Source organism: Trichogramma pretiosum, unplaced genomic scaffold (genome assembly GCF_000599845.2).
Source record: "Trichogramma pretiosum strain Unisexual culture from Peru unplaced genomic scaffold, Tpre_2.0 scaffold25, whole genome shotgun sequence".
Taxonomy (NCBI): domain Eukaryota; kingdom Metazoa; phylum Arthropoda; class Insecta; order Hymenoptera; family Trichogrammatidae; genus Trichogramma; species Trichogramma pretiosum.
In genome coordinates this window covers 1,821,979-1,843,914 of record NW_019641621.1, presented here as the reverse complement: position 1 = coordinate 1,843,914, position 21,936 = coordinate 1,821,979, and the positions used below count along the sequence as shown (strand labels likewise).

The 21,936-nt window shown below is 34.7% G+C and overlaps 1 protein-coding gene across 1 annotated transcript in view; it reads right to left on the bottom strand.

The window, feature by feature from the left end:
* Positions 1-739: 739 nt before the first annotated feature.
* The window catches only part of LOC106651126 (protein unc-79 homolog), a 73,393-nt gene continuing 52,196 nt past the window's right edge, over positions 740-21,936 (bottom strand). The window contains exons 4-7 of the mRNA XM_023458853.1: positions 16,996-17,166; positions 16,834-16,923; positions 7,406-7,591; positions 740-981 (exon numbers count right to left, since the gene is read on the bottom strand). Coding sequence (XP_023314621.1) covers positions 740-981; positions 7,406-7,591; positions 16,834-16,923; positions 16,996-17,166 — 689 coding nt within the window. The remainder of the gene's footprint in view (positions 982-7,405; positions 7,592-16,833; positions 16,924-16,995; positions 17,167-21,936) is intronic.

Here is a 21,936-nt window from a genome sequence, read left to right as displayed (position 1 = left end):
CGTAATCTGCCGAGCGCCGAGCGCACAGGCACGAAGGGACTGCTATCCCCACTCTTGGGCCAGCGTCTCGCGTGAGCGCGCGTATACCATACGAATCACACTTCGCACACACACACAAGCATAGCACATACTAAAATAAGAGAGTCACAAACATTTATGATTTTCAACACATTTCTTGCCACCCATCACCGTTGTGTTTGTGGGTTATTACCAAGCTCTGAGGTTTGACTTATCAACCTCGGTTATTTATACTGAAACCCGTACCACGTCGGGCTTGAACTCGAACTCATCGAGCGAAAAATCTCTAATCGCGAAGCACGGAATGAAATTCCCAAACATTTTGTTAAGGCGATAAATTTTTAATAATAATTTTTGTACCAATGTTAAATAAAAACTGCATACTGAGTCCAAAACATCTTAAGATGGCTTTTACACGAACTCAATACAATTATTTTTAAATTTTTTTATGAGAAATGTATATGAACAACAGGAAACGGGACCGCTCCACCTTTAACCAGCGGATGCTGTACCCTCTGATACTTTTACAAGTAACGTATGAATGTCTTGAGTGTGGCAAATTTGATGTGAAGAACAGTATATTTTGCACCTAGGGAGTGAAAAACTGGAAATTCTTAGAGCACGTGCAATTTATCAGCCGAGGGTTCTTTACATATGTTGTTAAACTATCCATCTCATGATCGTATCTCAATAAAAAAAAAATTAACACATCATAAAAATTTTAGTTTACCTTATTTTCACAAATCATCATTCCATGTTGAACAGGATGTAAAATATCGTGAAAGACTTCATTCGCATTTTCCCGGTGAATTTCATTGGCACACTCTATGCATAGGTAAATTGGAGGTGGTGAGTCCGTCGAATAAGATATTGACAATTTATGATTATAACAAACTTTGGTAGCTTCAGCACTGCCGGCGTTGGAGCAATTTTTTTTTTGACATATGAATAAAGTAGTTCCATCTAAAAGAGGATTATAACATTTAAAACATTTTCTCGAATTAAATAAATTGTTTAACATAAATTCATAAAAATTCATAAGAAAAAATTTTTCAAAAAAGGTTTCCAGTTCACGCTATTTTTTATGTCAAATTGGTCTTTGCTAAGCTATTGAAAAGTCTACATTGTAGGAGTGTATTTAAGCACGATTAATTTCAAAAAAATGACTAGTATATTTTTTGCCTTTGCAGTTCCGTTCTGAGAGAGCGTGTAGACGCTTTACAGTGCCTGTTCCAACAGGGAGAAAGAAAGGGTACTACAGAAAATCACAATTTCTCACTCAAAAAAACATACACTCAATATTAACACTATGCTGTCCGTGTGGTAAACTCCGCCGCTGAATCTATTTGTTCTCTCTCGCGCACTCCGGTTGACTCGTACCAGCACTCGCACTCTTCACTTGAGCCACTCAGACATTCCAAGAATTTCGTGCTCAACTCGCAGACAAGAGCTCTTTTTGATCTCAAAGATAATCTCCAAATCCTTGGTCTGTTCACACATACGTTCTTATATGAGTGTTTCTGACTAACTTTTAAAATTGCACGTACTGATGTGTAAGTCAGGTAATTTACCATGCACAGTTCTGAAATTTTATCAGGGTCTTTAAGAAGACTTGAGAGATCTACACTTTTATTTTTGAGCGTTTTGGTGGCCCGTCCTTTTTGTATCGCACGTTTGAAAATCGATTTTACTCTTGAGTCAAAAAACGTACTGCGAATAAAATAAATTTTCGATAGCTTCTTAAAAAATGGACTATTAACCAAATGATCTGAAATTATCATGTTACCTTCCTTTATTCACATACTTTAGAAAAATTTGTGACCTGAACTTGATCCTCCTAAATTGGAAATTTCCCAGAATGTTTTCCGCGCGTACTGGATTATTTGAACTTTTAGCTTTTTTTATACATTTTCATTTTTTACAATGGACTATTGTTTTTTTTTATATCTGTATACATGTTTAAAAAGGGCTGGAAAAGACGAACAAAATGAGCCCAACCAGAACTCTGTCCCTTATTTAATAAGAATTGTACGCTGGATTGAACATTCGATAATCCTGCGTTAATCACTTAAAAATTTTTGAAAAAAATTTTTTTTTCATGAAATTTTTTTCTACTATGAATAAATTAATTAATTTATAAAAAAAATTTTTTTCATGGGAAATTTATAAACAATTTTTATAAAAAATTTTTTTTTTCATGAAAAATTTTTATAAATATATTTTTTTTCATGAAAAATTTTTTTCTTATCATGAATAAATAAATTATTCAACAAATAATTTTTTTTCACACACTTTCTTTTTTTATTTAAAAAATTTTGCTATATCATCAAGGGCAAGGCCGTAAAAAAAAAATTTTACATTTAATTCATTTATAATGACTACGCAATTCGCCTACGTAGATAATTATGTGCGGGATGATATAAGTAATGTCACATGAAAACACATGAAAGAAAAAGGGGTTTTTTCGCTTCAAAAAGTGCATAAGGAAACTTGAAAAAATCCAAAGAAATTTAAGGTCATGTTTTTCAATGCATAAAACAGAGAAAAAAATTTTCGAGTTTGATATTGGCTCGTATCGCCGTATATAAATTTTCCAAATTTTTAATTATTTTATCTGAAGGCCTGAAGCCCTCGAAAAATCTGAAGAAATTCAAGGTGCTTAGTTTTGTTGATATGTACTATTATGAATTTTTTCAGATTTTTTAATTACTTCAGGGCTTCAGAATGAATATAAATAAAGAATGGACGTTTATAGGGGTGGAGGGGGTAGGAGGGGGGGATGGGGAGTAAAATTTTGGCTTTAGGATTTTTTTACCATGTACTATAACATATCAAAAGCGCATCTAGATCGGTGTCATTCGAAAATTTGAAGAAGTTTTATTTTGACCCACATTTAAATCGGGTTTCCCAAATGGACTATGGAGGAAAATAAAGCCCAAAGTTATTTTTGGGATTCTTTGTTGATAATATTCAAGAAAAATTCATTCTGGATACTGTGCCGCTAAATTTTTCATCAAAAATTTTTTTAGGCGTTATTTTAAAAGTTAGTCAGAATCACTCATATATATACGTACACGCATTTTTACGTTCTGTCATCTCACACTCGGTGGTCACAAGAAATAAGATTCAAAATACAATTGTTAATAACTATTCTCATAACTAAATATATTGTCGACAAGTTGACGATGGTTCGTTAGGACGGCCCATCGGATAATGCTCGTTCCGGCATTACAGAGTATATTATAAAAATAAGTAATATCAAAAATCTTACATATGTAATTGTGGTCATATATACATCTAATTTTAAAATGGTTATGTATAAGTCGACGGTCCTTACGAAGAGTACACGTTTCCATTTAAATTAACATACAAACGTGTTACTCTTCGTGGGGACCGTCGAAGTGTACTATCGACGAGTAAATAATTAGACGCATTTAGCTCCTCATGAGAAAAAGAATATTTCAAAATCATTGGAGGCTCTGTGTGCATGCAAAAAAAGAATAGTTTGATTTTATGCCGTCGCAGTAATCATATACATAAAAAAAAACTTGAAACGTACAGTAGAAATCCAATAAAATGGATAACATTTTTTTAATATCATCATTAAGCTTCATTAAGCTTCATTAAGCTTTGTTAATAAAGATTAAATAAGCTATTGTTATGTTTGATTTTTTTATTTGGTAGGTCTTTCTAAATATCAATGAAATAAAACGGCAATAAAGGCTGTGCCAAAGTCAAAATTTATTAAAATAAGCGGTGAGTGGAAGTGCCCAATCCCACACTTCCCATCACCTAGTCGACGTTTCACCGACTACTTTGTCGGCCTCTTCAGGATTCATGTGTTCGTAACTACAACTAATACATATAGGCAGTTTGATACCCGCCAACGGCACGGGACCCCTGCGTGCGTATCCCCACTCCGCCACTTAGCCGCTGCCGGCTCGCGCGCCGACCGGCCAGCGGTATAAAAGACAGCGCCGATTTGATTCGGCAGGCAGTTCCACTCCTGGACTTGCCGGAGTCGGAACTCGCTCGCCCACGAGAGCTTGGCCTAGGGAACGTAAATAAACCTGAGTTGTACTAAAATACTCAATTTTATTATTTCTCGCTCCTGTCCAAGCCTCCTTTCCGTTTAACGTTCAAATGTCCGCTTCCTAAAATCTTCTAAACGTTGTATCAACGTTATAACAACGTTGAGTAAACCTTAATTGAAACTGTTGATGATTCAACTACGAGTTTAGAAAATTGCAAAATTAAGCACTTTTTAATTATAAATGTGCCGATTCCTTCTTAAACTGTGAACTGCTCGTTGTACCCTGACCATCGCTTTCATAAGTACATGTATGTTTTAATTTTTTAATTTTTTAAATATATAATTTTAAATATTAAATTTTTTTTTAATTATATAATTTAAAAAATTTCGTATATATTCGAGTAGTTTAAGGAGGCTCTACACCAATCATAACAATAGTACAGCGAGGCATCTGTCTGTCTTTTATTCGCATTAGGCAGACAACCGCTCGCACTATTTGAAATCAATGATTTTACACACATTTTGTTTAATTACTCATTAGTTAGTTCGTTGAGAGGTAATTTTTAATATACCAATCGAAAGCTTGGAACTTTCTCTTTTAGAAAATATAGTTTTTATTAACATGGATGATCTTTTAAATTAGTTATAAACAATAAAAAACCACATCCCATAAGAGCCCCTGTTAAAATCGCCATTTTCAAACTTGTTTATCTCGAAAGTTAGATCGTCAACCGCATGTTTTTTTTTTGGAATCTCATTTTGAAGATCTAACAAATTGATTGATATAAGTTTTATCTTGTTGAATAATTTTTTGTATTATGTATAGAGCCTCCTCAAGTGTTGTTATTTTATGTTTTGAAAGTATTTGTGGTTTCAATTATTAAATGATCAGTACTTACTTTTAAATTATGACCTTCATTCGTTACTTCCAAATAATCTAGACTAAAAATTCGGCAAAAGGATTTTTTTGATTTAACTAAAAAATACGAGACATCTTTTAGGTAATAGAGTGTATTGATGGCATCAGATTTCTCCTCTAAAACCCCATCTACTCAATTGTATAATCAATTGATTCGGATTTACACAAAAAATAATTTAAGGTAAATTATACGTACACTAGGGTGGACCAAAAAAAACTTTTTTTTTACATACGCTCGCTTAGCCTCTAATTGTCTTCAACAAGTAATAACAAGAAGTTCCATAAATTTTGAGCGCAAAATATCAATTTTAAAAGGTCGATCAACGATCAAGTAGGATAAAAAACGTGAATTAATACATTTATGCCTAAAAAAAATTCAAAATTGTTCATTCTTTAAAATTAGTCATTTGAAATAGTCATATGACTTGATGAGCATTTTTACACTACTAAATACGGTATATCACCAATGTTCAATACCTATAAAGTCATTCGAAGTCCACAGAAAGTCCATACAACGAAATTTTATAGCCCATTTAATAAAATTTAACGATTTTTCGGGTATTTTTGGAAAAATTGCTGTGAGCGATTTATTGACTTTTCAGGGATCCAGTACGGTGGATTTTCATCTTTTGTACCGAAAAAGTAAGAAAAAAAATTTTCAACACATAGGGTCCTAATACAGGCAAACCCCGTTATTCGCGGATTCGGTATTCGCGATTTTCCATATTCGCGGTAACCCTGTTTGTGACCTCACTTCAGTATTCGCGGTATTTTGTTTCCGTATTCGCGGTTTCTTCGCTCAAAGTTAACCTTTTTTTCGCGCATAAATTTTTAAAAAAATTTTAAAAACTTTTTTTTAATTATGAATTGCCCTTCGAAGAGGAATAAAAAAGTGCTGAATTTGGTGGAAAAAATCAAAATTTTAGATGCTCTGAAGGAGGGCGAAAAAGTGGCTTTTCTAGCGCGAAGATTTAACGTCAATGAATCTACAATAAGATCGATCATCGATCGATCGAAGCGTCGATGAAATTGATGCAATCGTGCAAAATACAGCAGCTGAAGAAGAAATGATTGCAGATGAAGAACCCGAGCCTGTTCTTACTGCGAAAGTAGTTGAAAATATTTTGGCTGATGCAGAGCGTCTCATTGAACGAGCATTAAATCACGACCTAATCATGACTCGAAGCCTTCAATTTAGACAAGATATCGAAAAATCATTAGAGTGTTATAAAAACTTGTACAAAGATCTATTGCGCAGAGCAAAATAAAAATTTTGACTCAATATTTTACTACAAAATAAAAAAATATTGATCAAAACTTTAATTTTTTCTCATAAAAAATTTTTTTACTAATATGTATATTGACATTTCAGTCGGACGAGGAACCGAACCCCCCTTTTCCCATAAGAACAATGCTTCGGTATTCGCGGATTCGGTATTCGCGGTACTTTTTTGAAACCAAACCCCCGCGAATAACGGGGTTTGCCTGTAACCGATTTCTAAAGAGTATAGAACATTTTGAAAATTTATCGTCAAAAAACACGAAAAATGGCAGTAACTGGAATTTTTGCGACTTTTGACTTGTCAATGGTTTACAAAATATTATTTAAAAAACAAAATATTTGAATAATCTTTAAAGAATAAAATCTTTAAATAATATTTATAAGACATTAATAGCATTGTCCATGAATTTTTCAATATGGGGCAAATTTCCTGAAGTATCCTAGCACTCTGCCGCATGGCATTTTTTGGCCAAATCACTCAATTTCTAACTCCCTGTAAAAGTATCAAAACACCCCTAAAAAAATTACTATTTAATGATTTCTATGGGAAATTTCCTCAGCTTTCCGATGGTGACATAGGATTTCCCATAATTCTTCATTTTCACCGGGAAAATTGCTATCAAACATTTAGAGCTCAATATCTCGAAAAAAGACACTTTTTTGTTTTTTTTTATTATTCCAATCGAAAGATGAGGTCTCTTTACATCGGGTATAGTAGTTTTCAGAGAGTACTTTTGATGAAAACTAAAGAAAATACGGGAGGTTTTAGTTAGCGCTCGGTCGCTCGGTGTGATTTCCAGCCTTGCTCTGTGACTGTAACTTGTAACTCGCTCGTATGACATTTTGATTTGTTTGGAAAAATAAATAAACATATGGTTTCGATAGAAAATTTTCTCAGCTTTCCATGGTGCAGTTGGATTTTTCGATAATTTACATTTTCATTAGAATAAGTAGAAAATAGACCTTCAAGTCCATTTTTTTGGACCACCAAACGTACACAAAAATGTACTTATTGACAGCGCTGGTCGATATATCATTACAATTTTATCTATAAGAGTAGTAGTCGAGTTTTACTATTATATTATTTTTAAACGGTCATTTGCCCAAAAATAAATACTAAGCAAGCTTAAAAATGTATATATTTTTAACTTACATTCAAATTTTAGTGTCATTGATCTTCTTTCAATGCTGTTTGGGATAAGCGTAGGCCAGTAATAAAACAGTAATTTGACTGCGGATAGTCTTGCAGATATCGTGCCATATGCAATAACGCATAAAATATCTTTGACTACATCTGTTTTTAATGCCATTAGGCATTCAAGTAATTGACCGTGCTGAGCTGAAAATAAAATATAATATATTAATGATCATGATTGAAATACTTTTAGTGATTTCCGTGTTTTATTTTTATTTCCATTTCTACATTTTGATGTATCAAGTTTCATTTATTTTCTGTACGTTTTTTCGCATTCTGACTTGGAAGGTGATCTTGTTTACCGTGCTCGATCGCAAACGCGGCCTGTTCGACCTATGAAATAATATGCGTTTATTCTCTGACATATCGCAATACAAAGCTAATCAGCGTTGGTTTCAGTTGGCTCTACGCTCACAGTCTATGCCAAATAAGCGCCGCCAGTGGCGAGAAACCGAAACATTCAAGCCGCAGTTAAGCGGTCAGCGATCTATGTGCGCGAAGGAATTTTCAAATTTTTTTTCAGCTTTATCTTCTAAACATAAACATGATCCTATTCATAAATTTTTTGTTAATGTGTTGCTTTTATTTGATTTTTTTGATTAATGATATGGTGTATCTTACATTATTATACGAACAATCTCTTATATGATACTTTTAACGAAGAAATAGTCGAGCGATGTTTGCACACGTTATGTAAATATATGCGCATCGTTTTTATTTGTTAATATATATTAGATCAAAATGTACACTAGATTAATACGGTATAAAATGATGATGCACCGGCAAGAAAACATTAACAAAGCCAAACACGGGCTCTGCATCTATGTTAATCAATGTACCATTTTAGAATTTATAAATATTATAACAATTATTAATAACAATACCTACTATTTAATTCATCATTCAGTTATTAATATTGATCTAATAAGTTCAAAAATAACTTCGCGCTTATAGTAGTGACTGCTTGACTGCGCGCTTCAATTTCTCGCCACCGTGGCGCTTACTCGGCATAGACTGTAAGCGTAGAGCCCACTGAAACCAACGCTGAAGCTAATATCAAGTTTTACGGTTGCTTTATTTCACGTATGTGCAGCGCGTACGATGTAATGCCTACGAATTGACCGATCGTTGCGGAAAAAAGAGTTGTCCTTGCGTCTTTACGTCGTGCGCTTATCTCGTCCCGCTGCGTAATGTGCTTTTATGCTACCGCGTGCTCGTCGAGTCGCTTCTCTCCTGTTTATCTCTTAGCGTATTGTGTCTTCGAGAAATATATACTGATAAGGATTTACTTTTTTTTTAACAATTCATACCTTAATTTCTTCTAAAATTCATTCAAAAAGGGGTAGTGCTGATGCCACTCCAGGCGTCTCACTTGTTTAATTTTTATCATTGAGTGAAATTTTGCGATAATATCTTTGCTTATTATACGCTATTATATCTTTGCTGAATAACGAGCAAATTTCAATTGTAGCGAGCAACGCTAAAAACCTCAAGACCGCTCTGAAAGCAGCTGGAGAACAGTAAACGGAGGACAGAGCAATTAAAATCTGCTTGTTAAGATTGTAATTCGACTCAAAAAATAAATGAAGATATCTTTTCGATAGGAAATTTGCTTTACTTTTCCATGGTTATGTCAAATTTTTCGACATACATTCAATTTTCGTTTTTTTGACATGTATTTAATTTTCATAAGAAAAAATAAAAAATAAACCAAAAAATTCACTTTTCTGTACAGATTTTTCCGATATATTTAAACCTCAATGTTTGATGGCGATTTTCTCGGTGAAAATTGGATATTTTGGAAAATCTAACTTTGGAAAGCTGAGTAAATTTCCTATCGAACACAGTATTCAGTTACTTTTTTTAAATGAGTTTTCATACTTTTTAAACGACTTGGAAATCGAGTGATAAGTCGTATTTGCGTGGAAAGATGACTTTTCGGAGTTTAAAACGCAAAAGTGACCAAAAAAAATTACCTATCTTCAAATTTCATGCTCACTCGTTTATTTTGCTCCTAGGAATTCTAGGGACATTTTGCAGGGACCAGGACCGCTGGAAACGCAAGAGAAAATTTCACCTTTTTTGTTAACGAAACTGCATTTTATTGTTGGATTTGACCATATATGGACGATATTATTTTTTATTTTCATTCTTATGAAGAACATAAGCAACATTTGCGTTCGGTATTTGAACGTTTTTCCTGGTATGGCCTGGTAATTAACGTGCAAAAATCTGTTTTTGGTGTTTCTGAAGTTTTGTTCATTGGATATACAATATCATCAAAAGGTAAACGTGGGCCTGACGATCGAATGCTACTTTTGATGATTGAGGTACAAAAGTTCTAATCCAAAAAATCCAGACCGTAAGATCCAATGGCAAAAATAGGTCTAAAATCCAAAATATCCAAACAATCGTGAATCCAAAAATTGTAGGACCAAAAAATCAAATATCGTTATATGAATTGCGTTTGGCATCCGGGCCTGTAACATCAGCGCAGATTGCTCGCGACAGTATACAAATCCTATCGCCGAGATCAGTGCTCGAGTGCCACGTCACGTCAGTACACGTACACTCGCCATCGTCGACGATATTGACTCGGCCGATTAGGACCACATCACGAGATACGATAGACGTGAATGTTGAGTGCGCCCCTGGTGGGCAAAGTTGGAAATAAAGTTTGATCAAACTTGTGTCTTTCCACGTAGTATTGTGAATCATCGCCCGTTGGGCAATTTGAAGTGGTTTTCCGGACAATCGGGCCTTGAATTAAATAATGCATCACATTTAATTGACATCCTAGTCTACTTATTTCGTGACATTTCTTTTCGGATTTCAGAGCAAGTTGCCGGAGTTCAACGGAATGTCAGCGAGTCTACAGCAAACTCGCACTGACGACGGGCCCAATATCCCCTCAGGGAGTAATCGACCAGGTAAGGTGGTTCTGTATTAAATTTATTCAACGACAGAAGATTTGCGGCTTTGCCCCCCCCCCCCCCCCNGCCCCCCCCCCCCCCCGGGTCAGCTGTCAGTCGCAATCTTTATTAAATTTGTGAGGATTAGAAATGCTTAATTCTACAGAAATTTCGTCATTATTATTCATGAAGTTTTCAGCAGTTTATTTCATAGTCATTTTGAAATGAAAATGAAGGTTTAGCTCATTCGTGAAACATTGAAGACGTTCATATGAAAAGTTCAATGAATTTTTTTACATTCTCTTATCTGCATCCGATCGAGGAGTCTTACCGTTATTACTCGAAGAGGATTTATTTTTTATTTTGTACAGATTATATACGCAACATATCGATAACAATGCCCCAATATAATTTAAGACGCAAATTTGTATCTATATCAACGCCTGGAACTACCCATTTTAAGACTTAGAAGCAAAACGAAAAAGAATGAGTTCAAGCTCTTCTACTGACTCTAATTCAGGAAATGAAACGTGGCGTCGTAATTATGAAGCAAATATAACTCCCATAATTTCGTTTTTATGGATGGCCTATGACTTTGAAAAATCAACGATTATATATACTTAAATTATGAATATAGCTGGTCCGTGAAATTATTCAAAAGTCATAAAATAGTCCACAAATTGAAGATGGACCATCGGCTGAATCAGTGAGTGTGCATGATTCCGTAAATAAAGCTGATTTTTTGAGGGTATCACCGCATACAGTTAAAAAAAATCAAATAATTCACCCGAGGTATAACATATAATGAAAGAAGAAAGAAAGTTTTCTCAAAATAATAAAGTGTTATAGGATTCAGATTCGTCAGCAACTTCCTTCAGCACTGATGAAACTCCCCTTTCAAATATAATGGCAGTTCAGAAACGAATGAATCACTCGAAACAGTAGGAAATGATGATGAAAATTATGGTGTAAGTCTTCGTTAATTGCTTTTTTTACTACGTAGTGTTATTAATTTTTTGTCTCTGCAATTGAATCATTTGGTATTATCGATGATCGAGTTTATTGCGGCATACTATTGATAAACATTAAGAAGTAATTATATTCATGTTCTAACATTATTGGAGAACAATGATTTACTAGTTATTCTTAAACTTCTGAACGCTTCCACAAGAAAAACCATTCGAATGAGCATGCACTAATATTCGTTTCTTTTCTATTGTGCCTAAATTTTTATGAAAGAAATACTTTTTGGCTGATATATTTTTTAAGTATTTAATTAAATTATAACATTTTTTTATCATTTCATACCAAGGATGATTGGGAACTTTAAGTGACGTGAGGATATTATGGAACAATATCATGAATTGAGCGAAGATGATAAGGTGTATAAACTTATACAAATAGAAATTGCAGAGGATGTACCGTTTAACCCATGAAGTCCGGGTCGGACACTTTTTCGATACTTTTTTGAGGCGTTATATTTTTGTTGAAAATGGGGTCTGAAAAAATTGCGAGTAGCCATAATCTACGCAAAATTAAATGTCCTTTTTAAATCTGGTGTCAGATTTTTTATGTAACCAACCGGTCGAAAGTTATGGATGGTTTTATAAAAAAAACGTGGTTTCGAAAAAAAAAAATTATTTTCTTTTCAAATTTTCACATGGAAATCATTGAAGTCCTGGCGTCTCGGGTGCAAATTGAGCATCCATGGACCCTAAACTAAAAGTTATCATGATTTAGATTGGAGAAAATAAAGTTTAAGTAAACAAAATGGCGGTTGGAACACCAAATCTTCTTGAATTTTTTACTCGTAAAAGAAGGGTTTTTTTTCTTAAGGAGGGAAAGGTACCTTAAACCTACATTTGTAAAAAATTTATTAAAAATGAAGAAAAAAAATTTTTTTTTGAATAAACAGAGAAAACTCTGTTTTTTTCACTCTTTTTCAAAAGTTTTTTAATTTGGTAAATGTAAATTGAAGTCCCAGTCACCATAGAACCCTCCTCAATGAAACAAGCCCACAGATCTGACAGGTACCCCTGTGCCGTAGGTTCCAGCTAGAACCGATGGTTCAATCATGGTCCTCAGGGTCTCATTTTGATCATTAGATGTGTGGTTACAAACGCAAGCACTTTCAGATTTTTTAATTAGTTATACACAATTTGCCAGCCACATATACACATTTATTCATTAATATATATGATAAAATGACAGGTGATGCTACAATATAGCCTGAACAAAGTGCTCATTTGTCCCAATACCTTTGAAAGTGCTTGCGTTTGTAGCCATTCTCATGTAGAACAATCCTTGAAAATTTCAGCTCATTTGCTCAAATGGTTCACATGGAAAGTTACGGCAACAAAGCAATTTTGAGATAAAACGTATCTGCCCAAGAGTTAAAAAAAAAAAAAAATACACCAGTTTATGTCATAATGATACTCTTATGTCACTGAGGCTACTTTAAACTTTTTGGACAATAAAAAACTGTTATTCAACTTGAATTTTTAACATATTAGACTCACAAGGACAATGTTCAATTATCCCAGAGAGACACACAAGCCAAATGTGACAATTTCATCACTACATTTTATAAGTTGTACTAAAATGTTAGTATACGCAATATGGGCTTTATGTGGAAACTGGTAACTAAGTTGATTATGTCCAAATCAACTTTTCACACAAATATAAACAATCTCACATTAGAACTTAAACTCAGTCCTCTACTTATTCACTATAGTTGGAAAAAAATTACTCAAAATTGATCAATTATCACTAATCTTGTTCATCACATCCAACAATATACATGAATAATGTACATGATACAGTCATATACACATACATAAAGTACAGTGACATACGTATACACTGATGAATATATGTCAATTTACATATGTATTGCTGTATTTCTTGAATTTGAACTGCTAAAAATGTCAAATTATCATAAAAAGCTATTGAAGCATCATCATAGATTTATTATGTAACACTATGTCAAGTTGCAAAGATATAACTTCACTGTACATGTACTTTTTTCACTTTCAAAAAATTGTAATTTTTAGCAATTGGAAAATCAAGAAGCAGTCAGCAGACTGTTATTGACTGTTATTGATTGTTATTGAGAGAGACAAAAGATATGCTGAAACCCACGTGCTGCGAGCGGTGGCGTTACTGTACTGTTATTTTTTCCAGCGCGCTTCAATTTGAAAAGTAAATTTTAAGTTTTTTAAGCAGCCGGAACAGCTCGCTTCAACCTTTCCCCTTTCCGCTGCCCATGCGAGTGCATGATGGAGTCAGAATATTTCGTTAGTTAATATTATTATCGTTGCAAAAATAACTGTGATTGATAGTTGCATTCGTTTACATATAAAAGTTCAACATTTCGTTCGAATGTATAGCAAATTTCAGCTCTTAATAAATAAAGCCGTGGTGATTTTTAAAAAGAAAACCTAACTTCACTTTTTATATAATTAGAGAAGTAAATTTTTTTTTTAAATTTGCGTAAAAATGCCAGGAACAAGATGCTGAAATTCAATTTCACTTACGATTTCTGGTTTGGCAGATAAATTAATTTGTTTATAAGAATTTTCGTATCCGTTCATATCTGATGTTTATTTTGCGAGTCTTCATGAACAAATTATCGTTTTTATGATTGAATATTAACTCTTTCTTCTTTCATTTGCGCTCTTTCTAGTCTTTGTATGTCGAGCTAACTGAGAGATAATTAACAATCTTTAGGGAAGTGTTTTTTAATAAACAAATACAATATCTCGATAAATAATGTACCTAGCGAGGTTTCGAAAAATGATTTGGATTCTGCGTAACGAGGGCTACTTTTGTAAATGATTTCACTGTTATAGCACGTTTCAATAAATAATTATAAACAATTTAAAAACGGCCACTTTTAGAGGTTTCTTCGGCTTAGAGAATCAACAAATGGACGAAAAAAAACCAGAATGAAGGTCTTAAAAATGCCTACATTTATTGTTTGAAACATTTTATTCCGAAACTTACACTTTACGAGTTAGAAATTTTAATCGGTTTTTTGCATTTTTAAACGCTTATAAACAAAAACGCAGGAACAATCAAGAATGGCATTTTATGAAAATCAGTTGTATATGGTGCCCAGAATAAGAATCCGACATAAAATTCTGGTTGCGAATTTATTTTTTTCTAACATAGGGACAGATTTTCATTGATTCGACTAATACTGTCAGCGAGAGAGAGACGGAAATTATACACGGCGCTCCATAGATATTGCAAAAATATGAGTGCCGAACTAAAAGTTACATTCAATATTTTTGCTGCAATCCAATAGCTCGATATGGAATATTCCTAGAGTCATTGATGTAAAAACCGCAAGCCACTAGTCTCTGGTATTATTGAATGACATTGCTGGACGTATTTCCTTATGCCACAGACTATGCCATGCTACACGGTTCGAAATAAATCCGTGCCGCTCGATACGGAAACATTCCTTTTTATTTCTCTTCGAGATAATTTTGAACACATAAGATATTTATATTAATCTGATAAAAAAAATCATGAAGGCTACAGGTTGACGCATAAAATTTAATGTTACAGTGAAAATAGTAAAAGAAGAAAAATAAAATGTAACATTGGAGAATGATAGATGTACTACTTATTAATACCATTTTACAACCGGGGACGACGTACGAGGTCGAGGACATGCTTAGCCGCGCCATCGCAAGAGTACGCGACGCGCTGTGGGGGCTAGGCCTCGAGACGGCGGACCACAAGACTGAGGCCCTGCTGCTATCGAAGAAGAGGAGGTTGGAGACCATCACCATCGAAGTAGGCGACTGCTTCATCGCCTCCTCTCCCTGCATCCGCTACCTGGGCGTGCAACTGGACGCTAGGATGACGTTCAATGATCACCTCCGAGCGGCAAGCGAGAAGGCATCGAGAGTGGCGGCTGCCCTCTCGCAGATCATGCCGACCATCGGTGGCCCCAGGAGCAGTCGAAGGCGGCTCTACGCAAACGTCGTCGACTCGATCCTCCTCTACGGCGCCCCCATCTGGAGCTGCGGAGCCGAAACATGGGCCGGCATCCGTCGGGCGGAAGCAATCCATCGGCGAGCCTGCCTACGTGTCATCAGTGGTCGCCCGCACCTCTCGTACGACGCTACCTACGTCGTTGCCAGCATACCACCGCTGGCCTTACTGGCAGACGAGCGTAGCCGGCTCTATCAGCGTCGCCACGAAGATGCGAGAGCTGAAGAACGCCAGGAGACATTAAGAAGATGGCAGAGCCGATGGGATCGCTCGACTAAAGGACGATGGACGCACAGGCTGATCCCAAACATCAGTTTGTGGATAGACAGGAGACACGGAGAGGTAGACTATCACCTCACCCAGCTCCTGACAGGCCATGGCTACTTCAAACATCAAAGCCAGCGCTACGACCGCAACGCCAGCGCGGATTGCCCGGCCTGCCCCAACACGGTCGAAAACGCAGAGCACGTGTTCTTCCACTGCACTCGATTTGAGGAGGAAAGAGAAAAGCTCCACCGTCAGCTCCAAGAAGTTGCCAGGCCGGAGAATGTCGTCCAGCTAATGCTAGCAGACAAAAAAAACTGGCTTGCGGTAGCCACCTTCGCCAAATCAGTCATAACGAGACTGAGAGCCGAAGAGATGGCCAGAAGAAGATGACCGGACGACGCGGCATGAAGAAGACGAAACAACAAACAGTGCAAACGTGACGAGCTTGGTGGACCAGCCCAGCCCCTCCCCGCGAAGTAATGCCCAACGGCGGTCCCGCGGGGGTCAAACAGGGGCAGAAGGAGATGTCGATGGGTCTATCACACTTTCTGTTTTATATTTATCTCTCCACCTCTTACCTTACATAACTTATGTAGCAAAAATACGCAAATGTATTGTAATACATTTTTCTTTTCGAATAAACTGAGCCCATCGCTCCCATTAAAAAAAAAAAAAAAAAAAAAAAAAAAAAAAAAAAAAAAAAAAAAAAAAAAAAAAAAAAAAAAAAAAAAAAAAAAAAAAAAAAAAAAAAAAAAAAAAAAAAAAAAAAAAAAAAAAAAAAAAAAAAAAAAAAAAAAAAAAAAAAAAAAAAAAAAAAAAAAAAAAAAAAAAAAAAAAAAAAAAAAAAAAAAAAAAAAAAAAAAAAAAAAAAAAAAAAAAAAAAAAAAAAAAAAAAAAAAAAAAAAAAAAAAAAAAAAAAAAAAAAAAAAAAAAAAAAAAAAAAAAAAAAAAAAAAAAAAATACCATTTTACAACGTTTCATGAACGACAAATCTACTTCAATTGAAGTAAAAAATTGGATTTATGGAATTTTTGAAACTTCATTGAAAGGCAATAACAAAAACACTCCACACTTCAATGTTATTACTATTATTATCATTATTTCTCATTTTAACTATGAAGCGAAATTCTGAATTGCCTCCACAATACGACATCTATATCGTTCGTAATTGGCATAAAGATTGAAAAAAATTATGCTCACCAGTACTTTTTGAATATTCAAATATTATCATAATGACGGCTGACACCGATTGACTTGAATAATTTATAGATTCGTCAACAGTTCTACGACCTGCAATTAATAGTTTGAATTAAAAACATAAATTAAAACAAATATTAAATATGATTTAAATTTATAACTTACCAATTGTAAACGGAAATATGTGAAAACATAAATAGTTTATGATTTCTTGATGCATATCTTCGTCCACCACTACAATTGCACTTGAAATAGTATAAGCTAAAGTATCAATCGAATCGTGATCAAGAAATGGCAAAAGACAAACTAAGCATTGCAAGAGTGCTTGTCCTAAAACTGAAAAAATGTAACAATACAATTATTAAAATCAAGAAAAAATTATTTACTTAGTTAGTAACACCGTCGTGATCAAATCAACACGATAAACATGCTCTTTTTTTATTTATTTTTTTTTTATTTTTTTTTTTAGATAAAAACGTAAAATTGTATGCATTGACGAATTGTTTTAAATAATATAACTTTTGGCATTTAGTTGGAGCACCTTTAAATTTATTTTCAGTGCATTGTTCAATAGCAATAGCGAGAGAAATGATTGGAGTCACCTACGCTTACACTTACACTGATTGTGAGTTTAAATAAGCTCACTATGGTATCACTGCAATTATACAGAGATTAGAATAACTTTGCGCTGTAAATGAAGTGAGTTCAGGTCAAATTTGGCTGTGTTTCTTACAGCACCGTCAATAAAAAAGTGAATCTGCAATCGTTAGAAAGATCGATGAGGACCCCTAACGGAGCGCGCGTAGTAAAAATTCAAAGACGATCCGATACAGAAAAGGTGTGAATATATAAAAACATAGATTCAAAATAGCCCCCTGCCTTGATGTCGTCTGCAGCAACAAAGCAACACCGAAAATCCGATTTCAATGCATTAGTTGAACGCCTTCTTGAAGAATGATCCTGTGTAAGTGATCTGGGTAACAGCGAGTCAACGAAGAATTACTGATTAGAATAACTGTATGCTTCACGTTGTACTCAAGTATTGAGTTTTGTACTGACTCTAAGAAGGCCACACGTATCGATGAATTGCACAATTTGTTGAAGGAAGGGAGTCCTCAACCTCATCGCACCCAGTCAAGCCCGGTCTTCCATTTATCTCCTTGCACCGAACAGAAAAATTGCAAATTTTGATGCTTGTAATTCTGTGACTGTAACTGTTACTGCTTCGGTTAAGGCCAGAATCTGTTATGATCTTGACCTCAGCTGTGGCTGGAAAAACAGTCCCTCCAGCTCAAGCCATATGCACCGAAACAGTATCATTTTCTTCAGTAGTGGCTGATCCATCTTATTCTGTGATCAGATTGATTGGCTAGACTTCGTGCTTAGATTCGATGAAGCTTTTTGATGTGCTTTTAGTGACACTTTTTGAGAGAGAACTTGGAGGTACACTACGCCATTCGACGGTAGGCAGACATTTTTTTTTGTAATGTTTCATAATCTTTTTTTTTATGATCCATTTTTACTATAAATATTTCTACAATATCTTTCCCCATAATAAAGTTTTCTATTACAGTATTTGCTCGATAAACCTCAAAAATATTTCAATACTTTGAATATATTATACAATGATTTAATTGACTTTAAATTGAATACATTTTCACATATGTTTATGTTAACACATTTTAATCAGTTTCTTTGTTTCTTTCGGTTTGAAAAGACTGAAGAAATGTATCTTCCAAAATGACTGAGATAATTAAATTTCGCATTTCAAATTATTCTATTCATCACAAAGGTTTTTCAGCAAAATTTTTAAGAATTGTTATACGGGATGTTTTTTCTGGAGTTTTGGTGGAAATGCGAGAGTGGATAAACATCCTCAAAGGGACGCTCTCATCTAGCGCCTTAAAAATGATGTGTTTTTCGTGATTTTTTTTTGTGGAAGGAAGTGAATAAGGCAGTCAAGTTTTTTGGCACGAATGAAGTATGTATTTAACTATATTTACAAATTTTTTCAGACCAAAATATCGAATTATTCATTCCCTAGCAGCGTTTAATGGAGGTTAGGGTGGAGCGAAAAAGGCGAAAAATTTTAGATCACTTTGGAATAGTGTTCAAAGTTTATCTTTTACACAAACAAAACAACAGCCGTTCGCTAGACGTTGGCAAATGATATTTTCTACTGCAACCAGAATGTCAAACTCCGTTTTTTCGTATTTTTTCGTTTTTCTCGAATAAAAATTGAACTTTAAGCCAAATAAACGAAATAAAACGTACCGGACCCTTATAAATTGATCCAACCTTTTTTAAAATACAATAACAATCAGTTTTGATTGTTATAGTTACTCCTAAAAACTCTTGTGTTACTGGTATAGCCCCAGTAACGACGATCTTTCGACTTTTTTTGCGATTTTTTGTGCATTTTCGATATCGTCCCGAATGCGTAATCTGTAATAAAAAACAAGTCTGAGACCGGTAATCGCTTTGTCAAGAAGTACACTTTGAAGGTACAAACGCTCATTTTGATCGAGCTATAAGGAAAAAAACGTACCGAGCTAAAACATCAGCCATTTTTTACACTCCTTATACTATTTTTCCATGCTATCGAAAATTGGCACTATCGATTCGTTCAAAAAATTTGAAAAAAAAACTTCTTATGTACGTTAGATACAATGTATAGTAGTTTTTGAGCTAGGAGAAGGAGAAGACTTGAAGAAGGTTTGTGGTCAAGAAAATAGAGACGGTTTCATACGATCCACTTTGCAATCTCGCTCTCGGATGCCCATGTTTAATACAAAAAAAGAATTTGCCGTTGAATGAAATTTGTATATTTTGTAGTAATACAATTTTTAATTCTTTTTGCTTAAATTAAACTATGAAATAAAAATTGTATTTTTGATTGTATGTTTTTATATTCATTAACATAATATATTTTAGAATAAAAAAAGTACAGTTCTCGTGATAAATTGTCCGATACACTATTTGCATAATAAACTGTGAATATACTGAAATCTAGTCCGGTACGTTTTTTTCCTTACTAGACGTTTAAGACGCGCTCCGCGCGTATCAATTTTTTTATTTGTGTTTTGAGGTTAGTTTAAGATTCAGAAATAGTTCAGAAATAGTACGTTTCAAACGCGCTTCGCGCGCGTCAATTTTTTCATTCGAATTTTGAGGTTACTCAAGTACTAACTGTCTGTTGACAGTTAGCAGCACAGGCACTCGTATAGAGTCGGCTCGCGTCGGGCGTCGTCGTCAGTGTCAGCCAATCAGAGGTCGTTTTACGCGGCTTCACTTTTCGGCCGTTCTCTTTTTTATAAGTAGATAGCTCGATCAAAATGAGCGTTTGTACCTTCAAAGTGTACTTCTTGACAAAGCGATTACCGGTCTCAGACTTGTTTTTTATTACAGATTACGCATTCGGGACGATATCGAAAATGCACAAAAAATCGCAAAAAAAGTCGAAAAATCGTCGTTATTGGAGCTATACCAGTAAGACAAGAGTTTTTAAGAGTAACTATAACAATCAAAACTGATTGTTATTGTATTTTAAAAAAGGTTGGATCAATTTATAAGGGTCCGGTACGTTTTATTTCGTTTATTTGGCTTAAAGTTCAATTTTCATTCGAGAAAAACGAAAAAATACGAAAAAACGGAGTTTTACGGTCTGGTTGCAGTAGAAAATATCATTTGCTAAAGTCTAGCGAACGGCTGTTGTTTTGTTTGTGTAAAAGATGAACTTTGAACACTATTCCAAAGTGATCTAAAATTTTTCGCCCACTTCGCTCCACCCTAATGGAGGTGGTGTTAAAAAAAGATAGCTCAACGGGCGCCAAAGTAGCGCCTTCAGTTTTGGTTCGAAACCAAAAATTCGAAGTTCCTCTTAAACTAGATAATATTTGCTGGAGGTTGAACCGAAATAATTGCAAAAAAGTTAAAAATTGATACAATTTTTTGCCTATAACTATTTAACCAAATCGATTTTGCTAACTCATTTGCTAACTAAGTAAGAAAAAAAAATCGATTTTTTTATTTAGTTTCATGAAAACCTGCCCTTGAAGTAATGATCCATAGATCATCTATTTAATAAACGCCCCAGCAAGAGACGCGTCAAAAACAAGTCACAAGTAGCGTACAAAATTGTACATCTCATACGTTTAGATAGGAACAAAGCAGCATAAATGGTCACACGTATTATCGAGCGTGACTCTATGACTATTTGCACCAAAAAGCAAGCGCGATACTATATGAGTGTTCGCACGCATAAGCGAGCGCTGCTTGGTATAAGACATGTTACAAGTATGTTGAATTGATAATGTACGTAATGAAACGAATATAAGCATATGCAAGAGTTCGGGTAAATTAATGACGGCAAAGGAAAAATATTGAAGGGCATGACCATGCATCAAACGACATTGAAAATGAACAACAATAATCGTCGCCACAACAATGTGCATCGTAATTCGGCAAATCCACAAAAATAGCATTTGTATTGGGCAATGTCGAAGATTGCAACATGCGCTTTCCTCTGCTTTCTTGCAAACAAGAGTGAAAGATGTTGACGCATGAGAGTGAAACTAAAAGTATATAAGCTGAGCAACAATTAATCTCGAGTGTGTTCAAGTGTCGTGAGTAGTGGAACTAGATTGATCAACGGCTATTATCGCTTTGACATCTTCAACAGCTATAACATCATCAATGACTCCTGCCGTCGAGCACAGCTAACTTAATATTTATGATTTACTCAAATGTCTTAAATAGCGTGATAATTAATTTAATTTGCTTTCCAATTTAAAAATCAATTTTGATATATGAGCGCGTCCAGCATAAGTCGGCCACCCCGCGCGATTACGGCATTTTTAGCCGAAAGTGTCGTATGTTTAGCTTGCTTGGAAACGTTTACCAAGGGTCAGAAAAAAAAATCCAAACCCATATAGTTTTGATATATTTCAAATGTCGGTAGTGAGTACCAAGGCCGATGCTGCGTCCTCGACCCACTTCCCATTACATTGCCAGCGATTTTGATTCTATTCATTATTTCCCAACAAATTATAATCGATACTTTTTGACTTATTTCAAATTTCGATAGTGAGTACCGAGGCCGCTAAC